We start from the raw sequence: 16,830 nt of genomic DNA, 5'->3' as shown, positions 1-16,830 counted from the left end.
CCTCAAAAAATTTGTATAGTATTAATTATCTTATTGTTTTACTTATGTTTATATATAAATTATGCTTTAAATTAATAATTAATTATAAAAAGCTATATAAATTAAAAGCATAATAATTTGATATTGCTTAAAATGCTTGATAATTTTATTTTAAGAATAAAAAAGAAGTAAAAGTAATTTATTGTAAATATCTTCTCGTACATGTTATATATTTAAAAATTAGAAAAAAAATTATTAAGAAAATTAATTTAAGAAAATTAATTTTATATTACATGCGCATATATATAAAAATACTTCAATAATAATTTATTATTGCTGTCCATAGTACACGCGTATATATACTAGAATGACAAAACATCATGCACAGCTAATAAAACATTAATAAATCCATATTATGTTTTCGCATTGTTTTATCCACAATTATAGTTCTAGCACGGATATGCATCGATCGGCCGTTTTACCGTGGCACCGAAATCTGAAAAATGAAAAATGGATCTGGCCATATAGTTCCATCGGCTTTAAAATGGACCCAGTTAGCAGTAGCACTATTGTATTACTGTACCAGCTAGAAAAAGCGCCGTACGAAATACGGCGGCGTGGCCTCTCTCAGCAGCGTGGCTTCTCTCTGCTATGGCTATTTAATTCACATATACAGAACAGAATATACACAAGAGTATGCCACGTGACAGCTAACAGTCACCAGCTGACCAGCTATTTATCGGAAAGATGCTCGTAGAAAGGACGTACTCTGTTCCGTGCTCCTTGCGTTCTCTCTCGCTCGCATGTAGCGTAGCGAAAGAGTACGCTATGCTACGTGCGAGCGAGAGAGAACGCAAGAAAGCACGGAACAGAGTATGTCCTTTTCTACGTGCATCTTGGCCCCCACTCTTCAACACTCGGTCTAGATATATTATGTCTATGTCTATGGCGCCTACGCTTATGAAACGTAATAACCTTAGTATCGCGAGATCAACGACTGCGACTACGTCGTAGCGAAAATGGAGCCGGGAACACTGGCGAGGGTGTTGCACGACTTTCTTACCACCGTCGATGGAGAGCTGAGCCTTTCCAAAGGACATTATTTCTTGGTATTTGCCGCGAATATTTGTCACATAACCTGATAAAAAATCAAATGTAAACAGCTTAATATAATAGAATAACTTATCATTCTTGTTTCAGGTACATGAGATTATAGATAAGCATTGGTGTTTTGGTCAATCTCAAGACAGAGTCGGCAAATTTCCTTTGAGTCATTTACATAAAGTGGAACTCCCTGAGTTTGGTGAGACAGAAAGATTATTTATCGCTATAGCTGGCTTTCCTGGACAGGAAACTGGAGATCTGTCCTTTGCGCAAGGTAAAATTATTATCAAAGATGCTGTATCTCTCTCTTTTTCTCTCAATATTACTATAAAATTACAAATTTCCTAAAGAATTTAGGAATCTTGTCTTTAATAGGAACTTTGAATCGGCAATAACAATTTTTAATATTAAGTTTTAATATATTATGGATGGCAATGACAATTGAAACCATATATTTTTTTTCATTAAAATAGGAGAACTTATAATTGGAACAAGAGATATAGGTTCAGGATGGTGCATAGGCAGGACAAGCTCCAGAAATGGTATTTTTCCAATAACACATACATGGGAACTAGATACAATATTGATAAAGGTAATTTAAAAAGGTTATTTATACATAACATTGCCTATATATCAGTTGAATCGTATCGCTATTAGAAATATCTTTTTTGTAGAAAACAATAAAAAAGAAATCAATAAGAAGAAGAGCAAAGGTTAAAACAACACTGAAAGCGCAACTTGATGAAGAATTGGACCTAACTGCAGGAGAAGTTGTCACTGTTATAGAAATTTTAGATGACGGCTGGTGTCGTGGAATTACAGAAGATGGTAGGGAAGGCATATTTCCGGAAGGATTTATATCATACATAGACAGAGATCAAGATACAGTTGATCAAAGAGAAATGACATGCACAACACAGAATAATATTGCATCTTCTTCGACATCTTACAATGACACAATTTACAAAGATTTTGGTGAAACTTCTATCATAAACTCTTACATGAATCTATCTGAGGAGCCTGCTCCAAGCTATTTTGATTTATTCCCAGAGACCTTATCAACAATCAGTGATGCAAAAGACACACAGTGCAACACTTATGCGAATTTTATCGACGTTAAACCGTACGCCATAACATTATATCCATTTAATGCGCAGTTTCCAAACGAATTGAGTTTTGGAGTGGGCGAAGTAGTGCATCTCACCAGACACATTGATTCTGAATGGATGGAGGGTATGATCGATACTACTAAAGGCATTTTTCCATCGTCTTACGTTAATATTATAGTCGATTGTGCGGAAATCAAGCAAACTCAAATTCAGTCTGAAGTTATGCCTGCAAAAAAAGATGCTCTGGAAGCGGGCGTTACTGTAAAAGTACTGTTTACCTTTGATGCGCAGATGGACGGTGATTTGAGTGTTCACGAAAATGAAATTGTCACCGTGGTAGAAATGGCTAACGAGGATTGGGTAAATGTAAAAAACAAAAGTGGCTTAATCGGTTTGTGCCCACGAGAATATTTAAGCTCAATGTCCGTACATTCATCAGATGACCTGCAGGAATCGAACTTGGAAGAATTCGAAGATTTTGTCTTAATTAGACACAAGGAAGCGAACGATGTTGTAAGTGAGGAGCAAAAACCGAAGAGAATGTCGCAACCGCACAGACCAGCACCGCCAGCTCCGGCTCCAGGTAGAGTGCCATTACAGAAAGAAGCTGTTGCAAATGTAGAAGTGTCTGCTCAAGAAAATGAGTCTACAATTGGTAATACAGTCGATATAAAACAAAAACGTGCGGATCAACGACAAAATGTAATATCGGAGTTGGTCATAACAGAGAAGGAATATGTTCGCGACCTAAAATTAACGTATGAAACGTTTAACTTGCATGATCCAAGTTTTCTCGGATTGAAAGGAATTGATGTCGTTACTTTGTTTGGGAATATTTTGGAAGTTATTCATGTTGCTGAGGAGTTATTGGATATGATTTTGAAAGCGATGAAAGATTGCAATGAAAACTCGCAAACAATTGGACCTTGTTTTGTGAAGATGTCTGAAAAATTAAAAAATGTTTATGTTAAATATTGTGGAAATCATGAAGCAGCATTAGCTTTGTTAAAAAAGGTATTTTACATTTATAAAATAAACATAATTATTCTAGTTGACTAAACTTATCTATCGACATATAATATATATGAAAATTTATGTGATCATCTATTTATATTTCAGTATGAAAATAATGAAGAGATCATAAAAGTATTTAACAAAGGAATTGAAACATTACGTCATCAAGTTGCTTGCTTTGATATGAGCTCTATTCTGATAAAACCAGTTCAAAGAATTTTGAAGTACCCATTAATGTTATATGAATTAATAAAGGTCAGTAATTGCATTAATTATATAAAACATAAGAAAGTGTACGAGTAGTTTATTTTGAAAGTAATGTAAATATGTATTATATGAGAGAATTGTAAGATCTCATTAAAATGTTACGCATTTTAATAAACGAGATAATTTACGAGATGTTAATAAACTGATATATACATCAATTTCTGCAAGATCAGCAAAAATAAATTTAGATTATTTACCAAAAGTAGATGCTCATATACATATATGTATACGATCAAAATTATATTGCATTATAACACTTCCATATAAAAATCATTTTTAGTGTACAGAAGATAATCATCCGGATAAACCAGCTATAGAAGAAGCGTGGAAAGTTATGACAAACGTAGCCAGTTATATCAATGAGTATAAACGCAGGAGAGATATCGTGTCAAAATATTTAGAAAATGATAATACTTTAATTAGCAAAATGTCGAAATTAAATATGCACTCTGTAGCGAAAATGTCTACAAGGTTAAGCACAAGATTGTCGGCGAGTTTGGGACTGACAAATATCGCAAACGACACCGAATTTGAGGAGCTTGAAAAGCAATTTCGATCCATAGAAAAATGTACCTGGCAATTAATTAAAGATATTGAGCAATGTACCGCATATTTGAGCGACGAAGCTATATCCGGTGAAGTAATAGCCGAATTCTTGGTACATTATTATCAGGAAACTCCGACCGTCGAGGTGAAAAAGCTACAAAACATAAGATCCATGATTTGGTCTCAATATATGCAGGATTTTAAGTCCTGTATCGAAAAGAGAGTCAGCGCACCGCTGCATTCTCTAGCAATGCTGTTAGAAGGACCGACGATGTTGGTAGCGAAGAGGCACGATAAGCTATTGGATTACGACGCTGCTATTTCTAAGAGTGAGAAAAATAAAGAATCAAAAATTGTAATTGTTTATATAATTTAGTATTTATCTATTATAAGCGACTAGAGCACGACGCGCGCTGATACTTTTACACATCTTTTCACTCTTATGATTCACTTTATCTTTTGTTTCAGATACAAGAGGAATTATTTACCGCTAAGAGTAATTACGAAGCATTAAATCAACAATTGCTCGAGGAGTTACCCATATTATTGGACGCGGCGACGAATATTTTAGTTAATTGCATAAATACTTTCGCAAACGCTCGAAAGTTATTAAATGGAAAAATTACAAAGCAATATCTAACTCTTTGCGAGGTATTTGGATAAAACTTTGACTTTTAATTATGAATTGGAATAATATGTGAATAAAAAATATTTTTTTTATTTGTTAGACATCGCCGCATTTATCGTCGCAAGATGTGCTAGAATCATTTCTCGTGAATCATAATTTAATATGGAATCAAATAACGCGTTTCGTATTTGCTGGCACGAATCCTCGAATAGACGAGGTTCAATCGCAATTGTGTGAGCAGACGGAACAGCAGAGATTCCTGCTTAGAGAGAAATATACGGTGGACAAATTATACGTGGTGATTGAGGACATTGCCAGTAGTTCCACGCTCGACGTAAGTGCAGCGAAAGATACATTAATCGCAGCCATAAAGAAACAGGATCCAATGGGAAATGCGGCGAGATGGTATGTCGACACTGGAGTCACTCAAGGATTTCTGCCTTCTCAAAAATTGAGACCGGTTCAGCGGCAAAATCAGTACCACGATCAAACTGCGACGGATATCGCTGCTACAGGAAAGAAGAGCTCCAGTCCTCCAAATTTGATGACACTAGATTCTCCAGAGAAAGAGATCAAGAAAGCGTCTCAATCGCATTTGCAAGATTTGCTCTCGTTAGAACAAGAATCGAAAATAAATCATAATTATAGCAACGTGCCAGAAAAGCCGAGAGTTCAAGTTTATCAGAATATATATGGCGAAGTTAGTACCTTAATATTTTCGATTGCGCTCGAACTTTTTTCTAATGTAACTTGATTTTTAGTTTTACTACGCAATGTATGATTTTGCTGGAAACATGCCGGGTACGTTACCCATTACTAATGGCCAAGCCCTTCGACTTCTTAGACCTCATGACGAAAAAGGAAATGACGAATGGTGGCTCGTAGAGAATCGCGACGGTAAGCAAGGTTACGTTCCGCGGAATTATTTAACAGCTCGTCGATTAAATCAAAGTCATAATGATGAAATAAAATCAAATTAGGGCACACGTTTTATATTTATAGTATTATATTAGTTTCTCATTGTAAAATTATGATAATTAATCTAACTGAGGAATCAGTCATTGATTATATAATATCGATCTGTCATTATTTGAGGATTTTATTTCATAAGAAAATATATATTAGTAGCAAGCTTGTTTTAATATAGTAGCTTATAAAATCTTTTTATGTAACTGAAGTGTACAAAAAGAAACTTTATTTCGGTGTTGATTAGTGTTCTGGTATGATTAAGTCTCGAATTAAAAAAAAAAGATGATCTATCAGGATGTATCCATAGAAATACTCAAGATAACTTTTTTAAATTTGTTTAGTATTTAAACTTGCACTTGCTTAAGGGATTTATACACTTTTTAAGATTTTTACGTACTCGACGGAGTTTTAATATTATTATGTAATTGTTATATGCGTGTATATAAATGTACATAATGCTTTATGGGAAACATGTTTTCTCCATTTATGGTTAAATTATTTTCAATTGTATAAGCTTAACAGTTGATGTTATAGCATAGAAAATTGTACATTTGTTCTCAAAACAAAATCATGTTTCAATAGAACATACAACTTTTAATATAGTATATAACTAGCCTATACACATCAAACATATATTATGATCATTTTATCCATATATATTTTTATACTTCATTATCATACTTCTATTATTGAATTGTATTAATTTTTTATCAATCTTTTATAGGTATAATTTCTAATGTATATTTGTCCATATGTTGAATTTTTCAAAAACTATTATTTCTAATATTTATGATAAAGAAATTAATAAAAATGTTACAATAAAGAAAATAAGTCAGTCTTTTAATTAAGATTAACTACTATTGTTTTTATTCTATTGTGTTGGCATCATTAATAGTAATTAGTAAACTATATTTATAATTTATGCAAAGTAACTAATGTTCATTATTCATGGAATTTATTCATGAAGAATAAACTATTGTCATGCCGTTTCTTTTGAAATTATTCTAAAGTAAGTTAAGCAATTAGCATCACAATGAACGCCATATTTTAATTATAATCTCTTAATCACCATTTGTGATTTTTAATCATGATTGTTTATATCAAATCTATAAGCAGCGACAGTTTAAGTCACATATACGAGAGACCTGAAATATTCAATACAAATTAGTATACTCTGTTAAGAAAAATAAAATACAAGTTATTTAAAAAAGAAAAGAGAATATATATTGACTATATTATTACTGTAATATAATGCATTTACAATCAACAGTAGGTACAATAATGTGACACGCGATGCGTGTACTACGGTGTTAAGCTGTCGCCTAAACATACGATACAAAATAAGAGAATATACCGGTATATAGTTTAAAATAAACAAAACAGTCTTTCGAGATGCAACGACTTGCAACTGCATTGCAATCATTATTCGCGCTCACGTCGTAAACTAACGCGAATGAACTTACACTGACTTATACTAAACGAAAAGTGAATACTGATCTAACAATAAACGACGATTAACGAGATATTTCGGACGCGAGTATACACATTCAATGAAATTTGACTCATCTCACGCGAGTTAAATGTTGAATTACATACAAACTTTTATTATGCTCTTATTGTGTCGGTTAATAATAAAGCTCGAATCTCCACGATTTCGTGTTTTAGTTTTGCGAAACACAACAATCGGTAGATGTGACAGCAAGATCTGGATTAGTGTAGAATCATTCACCATTTAACATCGCACATTCCCTTTGTCCTCGAAATGCAATTCGCGAGATATGCGCTCTTGCATATAACTCTTGCGCAACCATTTAAATACGATCTTAATATGTATCGGATATAATCTTAGTGAAATAATATATGTTTTACGCAAATATTCGCACGGTAGCATAAAATAACGTATTGACTATATATGGCATGATAATCATTTAACGGATCTAGAAAGGCCTTGGAAGAGAAGATTAACTAGGAAAATCAAATATAGTTAAAAATAATGCATTAGAATTAACCTGCTTTTATTCAGTCGGTTTAGAAAGCATATTAAAAACTTGCGCATAATTAAACATAGCGCCGATATCAATTCACTGACTTGCGCGAGCACCTATATATATATATAAAAACAAAATAAAAATTCTAATTTTTAAGGCTGGCAATGCCTGAAAAAGTGCGTTCATTGATTAAAAGGTATATTATAAAGAAGTTTATCTTAATAATGTCTATAGTTCAGAATCGGAATAAAGCTTAGATCTATTCACGAAACGATTATTTCGTTTTTGTTATACTTACATCTTACGAAACAGTTTCACGTCTTATCACTCACGTTCTTTGTAGATACGTTTATTTACCGAGTTTTATGTCATTTTAGGATTATACCTCATTATTACGCGACATTTCACTTTACAGCAGAGAAAAAGTATTTATTCTATCTTTATCTTAACGGAAAACTTATTCTAAGCTTACACAGGTATCCCCGATTATTATTTCTGAATTGACACTAAATATACACATACGTTTGATCTTGTGTTGCGATATCACTGCAGTATGTATTGAAGTGCTCGTAAATATCGGACTTGTTTGGGTCTTGCAGTATTTTCTACTGCATTAGCGGTGTTCGTCGATGCGTTGTTTAATTATCGAAAAACATCTGCAACAATTATCAAGTAATGACTCTATATATTTCAAATAATTGTAGGATGCGTGTCATGACGTTGGACAATAATTGAAAAAAATAGCAGCAGATGCCGGCTAATATAAAGAATATCGCTTAGGATAAATGACGCTTTCGAGAATAAAAGTCGCTGGTTCGTGGTCTTATCGGATAATTAAATCGGTGAATTGTTACCTAAATCTATAAAATTCTTTGTTTACATCAAATTTATATATTAACATATACATACAAACTAGTCTTCTTCACGTTCGTATATAGGGTTCAACAAGGCTGTTTAATGATATGGTACATATTTAATGTAAACGAAGACTTAGAATTATTCGAATTTCTTTTGAAATTACACATTTTATATACGAGAAATACATATCTTCTTTAACAATCGCACACGCAGCAGTGATACTAATGAAAAGCATTTTTATGTAGAAAAATCTTTCTAACATTCGTTCTGTCTCAAGAGAAAATATCCGCTTCAATCCTTTTCGTGCTGTTGATATTTTTATAGATATATTAGCGGTTTTAAATAGCCATTATTATAGCTATAATGTAAATATAACAATAATATAGTTAATATGATTATTTGAAGTCGTCCTAATTCTGTAATCCTTCTATCACTATTTCTAGGCCGACGACTTTAAGTACTCATATTAGCTATAATATAATATGTTTCTTTGCAATTGCCAGTACTTGGTAAAGAAACTCATAGAAGTTTTAATATACATCGACGGAAATGAAGTTAGCTTATCGTGCGCGTTATTCAAGATTTTCAAGAGTGTATTGCTTTGTTTCCGTGTTCGATAATTTTTGTTTAAAGATCCGTGAAGATAGAATTTTTTGTTTACCCGTTCGCTTTATTAAAGTGTTCGACACACATAAATCGTAATATCATCCTTGATTTCGTTTTGCGCTAAAAAACGTTAGACGAAAATATTCAACTAGAGACTCATTAATAAGATATAGAAAGCATTACCTCTCCGGTGATAATGCTCGTTTCTTGTTGTCGCAGTGACTCCATACTGTTTTTTCATATCTTTATCATTATCTGAATTGTTATCTCGGTTATGTCTCGGTTTGACTCACACGTGATTACCTTCGCCTATCTTTGAGAGCTAATTACTCGTTGCCTAAAAGAGATGTCAATCAATTCAAATGATAAGCGAAAGCTGTATTCTGCTTCATTTCATCAATAAATCTCTCTGGCGAGAAAGACTCTTTGGTTCATACATTATACAATGAGATCTTTCTTTTTTAAAGATGACAACAACTTTAAAAAGAGCGACACGAAATACTCGACAAAGTCAAATATAATTCGCGTGGTATGTCGTGTCATTATTAATATAAGATGATAATTTATCGAGTTAACGATCAATGTTTAATCAACCATAAACCGGGAGATCATTTTTCAACTCTTTCACTATGCGTAACAAGATGTACTGTAAACCCTCGCGTGACTCCTGTGAGATCTACGACAGATTAAATCTTAAGTTAACGCATCGTCGAATTTCACTCACAATCGGTGAAGACCTCCTCTATTCTTGTATTTGCAAACTATCGTCTCGCATGACATACGCATTGTCAACGCCTAATCTAAACTCCGGCCATCAATACGAAATAATAACTATTTCTTCACGATAGTCTAACTCGTCAAGTTAAATGCACGGACGTCAATCATACTAACCCATACAATTCTCATCATCCGGGGCCGGCATCTTGACTCTTCGGTTGTCGTCATTAAATCTGTCTCCTAATCCGCGCGGTTGCGGGGAATTTCTTAGCGGAAAGTCCTCTAATCTGCGGGATAGAAGCGAAGAATCGCACGACCTTGGATCTCCGAGGAGCAAAGCTTTTGTACGACATCGATGGCTTCCTCGGCGGGATAGACGGTGTGCGGTGGCGGTTCGATCTCGCCGGAGGCGACCAGTTGCACGAGCTCGCGTAATTGCTCTAGCGTGCCCAATTCCACTGGTTTGATGGACTGTTGTCGCTCTTCGGCTCGTCGGTTGAACTTGGGCAACAATCGATCGGCGACCTCCTTGATCACGAATACTATGCCGCCTTTACTGAGGCACTGCATGCTACGATGGAGGTTGCGCGATGTTGTGCCGAAATCGATCACCACGTCCACTTGGCCACCGCAAGCATTCATCGTGCGCTCGATCAGCTGCTTTTCGTACAGGTCTTCATTCCACTGTACTACGCTTACCCTGTAATCGATATGCCGACTACTGCTAAATAAATCAAATAAGATGACGGGTACGAAATTTAATACACACGTGATTGCACCGAATCATTCTTGACAAAAGCATTAAATTTGAAGAAGTGTATTTCTTTGATACAAATAAAAGATAAAGTCTTTTAAATTGATCTTAAATATGCAGGGAGAGTTAATTTTTTTATAATAAAAAATTTGCCAATACTCTTTCTCCATCAATTCGATTGAACTATGATTTTTCAAGATTGTGTTGGCTAATTAATTAATTGACTAATAATAAAATATTTCTATTTGACCTCTATTGCACGTGAATATAATTGAATCGGTCGAATAAACTTACCGTTGGAATTCTTGAGCTATCAGGAGACCACCATCCTTAAGAGTGGCTATGGTGGTAGTAACTCTATCTCTCATGTTGCTGAAGTAATACGACGCAATTCTAAGAGCCCACAAAGCAAGACCACCAGTACCAACTACTAGAATCTTGCACACACTCTTCTCTCCTCTCTCTTTCAATAATGCCTGTAACATTTTATCGTGATATCTGAGTTTTTGTTTCCTCTTTCTATAGTATATGTATAAAATTAGATTTAATTTAGAAATAATTTTTTTCATTTAAATTTAATCGATCAGAGTTAGCGCAAATTGACTTATAATCATATCAAAAGCATTTTTCAAATTAACTTTCAACTTTAAAGAGAAGGCCATTGTTCCTAAAACATTCGCTTTATTTAACTTCATGGCTTATTTATTAATCTTTTTATACTCATGTGTTTAGTAAGTGATAATAAAGTATAATACATAGAATAATCTAATTTTAATCGTACCTGCACGTGTTCGTGCGCAGCGAAGACGGTATTCATAGCGAGGAGCGCACCAGCTGGCAGCATAGCTGCCACGCTGAGCGACATAGTATCTGGGATTTTAATCAGGTACTTGAGATCGTGCACTACCAGGTATTCGACGTAGCCGTTGGGAATACCGTCGTAGGGATAGAGGACAACGCGGTCGCCCTCGGCGAGTCCGCAATCCTCGGACACTTCAGTGCCGAATGACTCGATCACGCCGGCCACCTCATAGCCGGGGAACAGAGCGGCATCGCGCACTCCGTGATGCGGCAGGGACACCGGGTAGTCGCTTTCCATTGACATATCGGCGGCCAGGCTGCTGCCGCTCGACACCGAGGTCAAACTGGTCAGACTTGACGATCGTCGGGGATGGTAACACGCACCGGCGCACATCACCCGGATGCGGGCACCGTGTGCCGGCACATCCGGTACGGGCACATCGAAGCTGAAGACGCATTCCCGGCCGGTCACGCTCGGGCTCTCGATCGAGACTTGACGGCACAGCTTATTCATCTTCTCTCTGTAACATAAAATCGGCAACTTTAGTATTGGCAAAACATAAGAAATCTGATAAAGATAGTTATTTTTCTTATAATTATTTTCTTGTATTATTCTTGTTACTGCTTGATATTATACATAATATACTTGATGTGAAAGGGATATAAGTCTCTCTATATATTTCATTTAAAAACAAAAAAAAATTTTAAACATTTTCCATATAAATCTCAACGTTCTTAATATATTTATATTTTTAATACAAACATAATATATTTATATTTTTGATACAAACTTATAATATACAAAAAATCTATTGTGATTCAAATTCAATTAATCATTTTGGAATATTGTTTTGCTAGAATGTTTTATTGATTTTTTAATGACATCATCTCAAATTAAATAATATATCTGATTTAAATTTTTTTAGCAGGTGAAAGATGACATTTTATATAATAATATAATCTACACAAAAATATACATTTAATGCAAATTTATATAATGCTGTAGATACTATAATCGCAAATAATAATTAACAGATCAATAATCTTTATAAAGCTTATTTATTAAATTTTATGTAGAGATAGAATATGTATGTTATTTCATCGAGAAGTTTATTTTTTATGTATTTATATTTATTTATTACGATATTACTTACAGAATGTTTAAATTAAGAAAAGTTTTAACGTAAGCATTTTTTTTATCTTTGTCATGAAAAGATATTATAATGACATAAAATTAGAAATTGCAAATTTATACGCGTAAGATATTCTCTTAATAACTTTATATGTAAAATTTATGTATTAAATAAATATATATTTTGCACTAATTATATTTAATTCTGACAGATAGCTTAACAAGAAAGAATATAGAAAGCGTATGTGGAGGAGTGAATATTAATAATATGAGATTTGTTTTTTTTTAAGTAATTTCCTCCAGTAACAAGATACACCAATTATAAATAATTATTATTCCATTAATTAACAATGATGTATTTTTTCTTTTGTAGAATTATATAGAGGATGATATGATGCTGATGCTAAAATTAACGGAACTATGTCATTAGTGTTAATGTGCCTGGGGCACGAGGAAACCTGTCAGACGCGAATCAGCTGTTTCAATCTCTCCTAATCGGACATTTGAAAGCACGTTTTCGCATGAAGTGCTTATAAATGTTATGTAAGAAGTAGAACAATATATAACCGTATTTTTCCCATTAAAAACAAATTAATAGATTTAAATAAACTTTGTAGATATACCAATGTATCATAAAATGCGTTTGTTGGTACTACATAATATATAATATTATCATCATAGCCTTAGCTAGCTATGCGTATGTAGCATATTTAATAAATTTAATATTGTATTATAATAAATATTGAAATTTCCAAATACTACATAATTAAGATACATTAGAAATTTATATTTCAGATATGTAAATAACTTTTTTTAATTTGCAAACTTATCACAGCTGACTTATCACAATCTATTAAAATTACTTTATCAAATCTCGTTTTACAAAAGTAATAAAAAATTTCTAAAAGGTTTAAATGTATAAATAAAACATAAACAAGAATGTTTTTTAAGAATAATGTAGATCTCCTGTCGTAATTACATAAATAATTCACTTTGCTAAATCCTAGATATATAACGGTGTGCACTATTATTTTCATAAATAATTGATGCGATTTACTTTCTTTTTATACAAACAAATAATTAAGAATTACAGCAAATATCAAAGAATAAAAATCTTGTTGCCTACCCGCTATGAGAGATGGCTTTGTGAGCGATAGGCGCCATCGATTCCAATTCCACCGGCATAACAAAATCTTTTAATTAAATATATTTTTCAAAGTCACTGCAATTTTATTCACCCAAAAAATTTTGGCACTGCGTAGATTCACGAGATCGCGCTTTATATCAAATATATTGCTCTTTTTAATTTACGATAAAAATACAAATTTAAATCTTATAATTGTGAAAAGAGTTTGCAATATAAAAGAGAACAGCAAAAAACAAAATCTTCAATTCCTTTATCCTACACAACGCGAGAGACGCACTAAGGCACTAACCCGTCACGTCAGCGCGCGTTCGTTTTTATACTGCAGGCCGATGGCAAAGTGGTAGGGAAAGTGAACGCAGAGAACAGTAGAAGACACGCGCAGCACTCGCAGACCACGTGCACGCGCGTCTGTTTTTCCCATCTTTGAAGCACGGTCGCCTTGCTGGGGGTCACATGCGACGTGTTTGTCCCGAGAATGATGAGATAAATGACAAGATAAGCTTTTATACGGAAATTTTTTATTCGGCTTTTATGAAATATATCACTACACATACGCTCTATTATATATTAAATTGATCAATAAAACTATAGTTTTAAATTATTTGACCAATAAGCATGATGCAAAATAATTTAGACACGATACGCCCAAAAATATCTAGTGAATTCTTGTGAAATATTCTGTGCATTATAGTTTATAAATGTTTTTTTTTTTTTTATTTTGTGCATTTCGTTTTATATAAATTTCTACAAATAATCTTAAAAAAATTCTTTTTCGAATTAATTTTAAAGTTCGAATGTTCGATAGTCAAATAATTTAGTTTAATGGATTTCGTTAAATATTTATATCGTGCGAAAAAATGGTGAATTATACGTACATTCATCGTTTGAATTATTAACAACTTATCAATCGTTTGTTTCGTTTCGTTAGCTATTTGACATGTATTGATATGACATTATTTATGCAGTATGATTATTTGGCATATAATCGCGCAATTTTTCGACCAGCATGCACATATCTGCGCACGTTGAAATATTTTTTTATAGTACGAGAATAACAATGACTCTCTAACACGATAGGCACTTTATCTTTTTAACGATATTAAGATAAACTAAGAATATATATGTCATTACATATTTTAATTGTTTTTTATTTCGCTTATAGAGAGAGAGAGAGAGAGAGAGAGAGAGAGAGAGAGAGAGAGCATCAATTAGTTCCAATTTATTGTGATAAATTGCTATCATTCTTTAACTGCGATAAGAAACGATGAATGCTAATTACGCGTCTCATATGAAAATGTACAGCGATGATAATAATGTTATATAGTATATAATAGTATTGTGAATTAATTATAATAGTTATATAATAATAAATATAATATTAAAAGATATTTTCAATAAGAAGCTGTTGTCAGAAGATGTTCTCAGATTTTTGTGGAGTTAATGATCTTTTCATTTAGAATATTCAACGATAATATGTATCAGTCAGGAATAAGAAAATAAGATGAAAATCTAAGCAAGATAACAATATCAATTAAATTTTAATGAAAAAATATAGAATAAAAGTTATTTAATTTTATAATATATATATACATATATAAAAATATCATTTTGTCGTATACGTCACGTCAAAGGTCTTTTTCTTTGCATACAAAAATAAAAGGAATAGTTTTCTCGTTGCTATAGCACATTTTTTATTAGATAGGCTATTTATACATTTCTATCTGGACATACTAATCCAGTTGTTGATTAATGGTTTATCTATAATTTTTGAGATCTGTGCGTAACACAGCAGATAACATTTATTCACCATGTTATCGAGAAAATGCTAACTTCAATGCCAAGTTTTATCTTTGTTATATATTTAAATCTCTCACGAGAAGCAATGCGTTATTTTCAACACATTGACTGCTATTTTATACGAATGCTGACTTATTGTTAGTTCTTACAAATTTACTCGTACAAATTTAGGTTGATTACATAAAACATTCATTGTTTTGCACATAATAATAGTCGATTTATCTCAGATTGCGGAAGTGCATGGTTGAACGCATTATTAAAATAATCGTGAATGAGGTTAGCATTAAAATCCATCATTATATCGCGGTTATACGGTGAGCATATATGAAATATTTACACTTCTAAAACAATTGAGGTACTTTGAATATCATTAATTAAAAAATTAAATAATTCAATTTATATTTATATTATTGTTGTTTATATACATCTTATATTTATAATCGTTAATTTTTAGAAAATCTAAAAAACCGAATTTATGTTATAATAATAAATATAATTGAGATATGATAATTATACAAATTTAGAAGAAATAATTAAATAAATAATTTTGTGCATAAGTTGAAAACAATTAATATATATATATATAATTGATTTTCAAATATATATAATTAGTATATATAACTGACAACCCTCACGCTTACGTGATTTACATTATTCGAGCAAATATTAAAGGCGTCTGCAAAATAAAAGATATGGCGTTTTTCGTTACATAAGCATTGTGCAATGATCGAATCACTGTTTGCGACGAAGGGTGTCTCACCAAAAATTTGTACATGTATTGCGAATTGCTGGGAATTACCCAAGTAATTCCATGGCGCCATGTAATTCTAAGTAATGCGATGGGTAAATTCACATCCAAGTTCAATTATAGAAGACGTACTTTCAGATGAAAGGTTATTATTTGGAATTTTTTTCTTTTGTTTATTGGCCCTTAGATTGGAACTTCTTTTAATTAGGTCTTTTTTTGTTTTAAATGACATTTCTCTGAACATCCCTCTTATTCGTAACAATCTATCTATAAACAATCGGCCGCATTTTATAGCAAAATACCAACATAGTGTCGATTTTCTTATCAACAATATCTTATCTTTAATTTATTTTATTAAATCAAAAAAAATTATTTTTTTTTGCGTTTATCTATTTATATGTAATATCGATAATCATAAATTTGACTCTCAGAGAATTATTCACGCATATCTTAAAGACATTCTAAAGACGTTATAACAATATCATTTTTACTTTTTAAGACGTTTTAATCTTGTCTGAGTTATTATTATTTTATGCTATAGAACTTGTAAATCAATGTAAAATGATGCGGCGTAATGCGAATACAACGTAATGCGAAGTAATGCGCAAATAATTCTAGAAAAAATATATATGTATGGCGACAGTGAGAGACCCCTCGGTTTGCGAT

At 32.5% G+C, this 16,830-nt stretch overlaps 2 protein-coding genes across 9 annotated transcripts in view; one reads left to right on the top strand and one right to left on the bottom strand.

Moving 5' to 3' along the window:
* The window catches only part of LOC115236504 (dynamin-binding protein-like), a 9,528-nt gene extending 1,800 nt beyond the window's left edge, over window positions 1-7,728 (top strand). The window contains exons 1-10 of one of the 2 annotated variants that reach the window (XM_029809006.1): window positions 361-532; window positions 960-1,088; window positions 1,180-1,357; window positions 1,557-1,675; window positions 1,758-3,206; window positions 3,312-3,461; window positions 3,754-4,374; window positions 4,488-4,670; window positions 4,748-5,347; window positions 5,409-7,728. In XM_029809006.1, the coding sequence (XP_029664866.1) occupies window positions 395-532; window positions 960-1,088; window positions 1,180-1,357; window positions 1,557-1,675; window positions 1,758-3,206; window positions 3,312-3,461; window positions 3,754-4,374; window positions 4,488-4,670; window positions 4,748-5,347; window positions 5,409-5,627 (3,786 nt within the window). In that variant the 5' untranslated portion in view covers window positions 361-394 and the 3' untranslated portion in view covers window positions 5,628-7,728. Of the gene's footprint in view, window positions 1-360; window positions 533-959; window positions 1,089-1,179; window positions 1,358-1,556; window positions 1,676-1,757; window positions 3,207-3,311; window positions 3,462-3,753; window positions 4,375-4,487; window positions 4,671-4,747; window positions 5,348-5,408 lie in introns of those variants that run through there. The other variant, XM_029809007.1, reaches the window with a different exon arrangement.
* The window catches only part of LOC115236505, a 134,810-nt gene continuing 124,802 nt past the window's right edge, over window positions 6,823-16,830 (bottom strand). For 3 of the 7 annotated variants that reach the window (XM_029809014.1, XM_029809008.1, XM_029809015.1), the window contains exons 2-4: window positions 11,321-11,861; window positions 10,834-11,015; window positions 6,823-10,509 (exon numbers count right to left, since the gene is read on the bottom strand). In XM_029809014.1, the coding sequence (XP_029664874.1) occupies window positions 10,068-10,509; window positions 10,834-11,015; window positions 11,321-11,854 (1,158 nt within the window). In that variant the 5' untranslated portion in view covers window positions 11,855-11,861 and the 3' untranslated portion in view covers window positions 6,823-10,067. Of the gene's footprint in view, window positions 10,510-10,833; window positions 11,016-11,320; window positions 11,862-13,598; window positions 13,929-16,830 lie in introns of those variants that run through there. The other 4 variants (XM_029809010.1, XM_029809012.1, XM_029809009.1 and 1 more) reach the window with 4 other exon arrangements.

This window comes from Formica exsecta, unplaced genomic scaffold (assembly GCF_003651465.1).
Source record: "Formica exsecta isolate Colony F162 unplaced genomic scaffold, ASM365146v1 scaffold253, whole genome shotgun sequence".
NCBI classification, from domain to species: domain Eukaryota; kingdom Metazoa; phylum Arthropoda; class Insecta; order Hymenoptera; family Formicidae; genus Formica; species Formica exsecta.
Note: the sequence above shows the minus strand (reverse complement) of the source record. Positions and strands in the feature narration are given on the sequence as shown.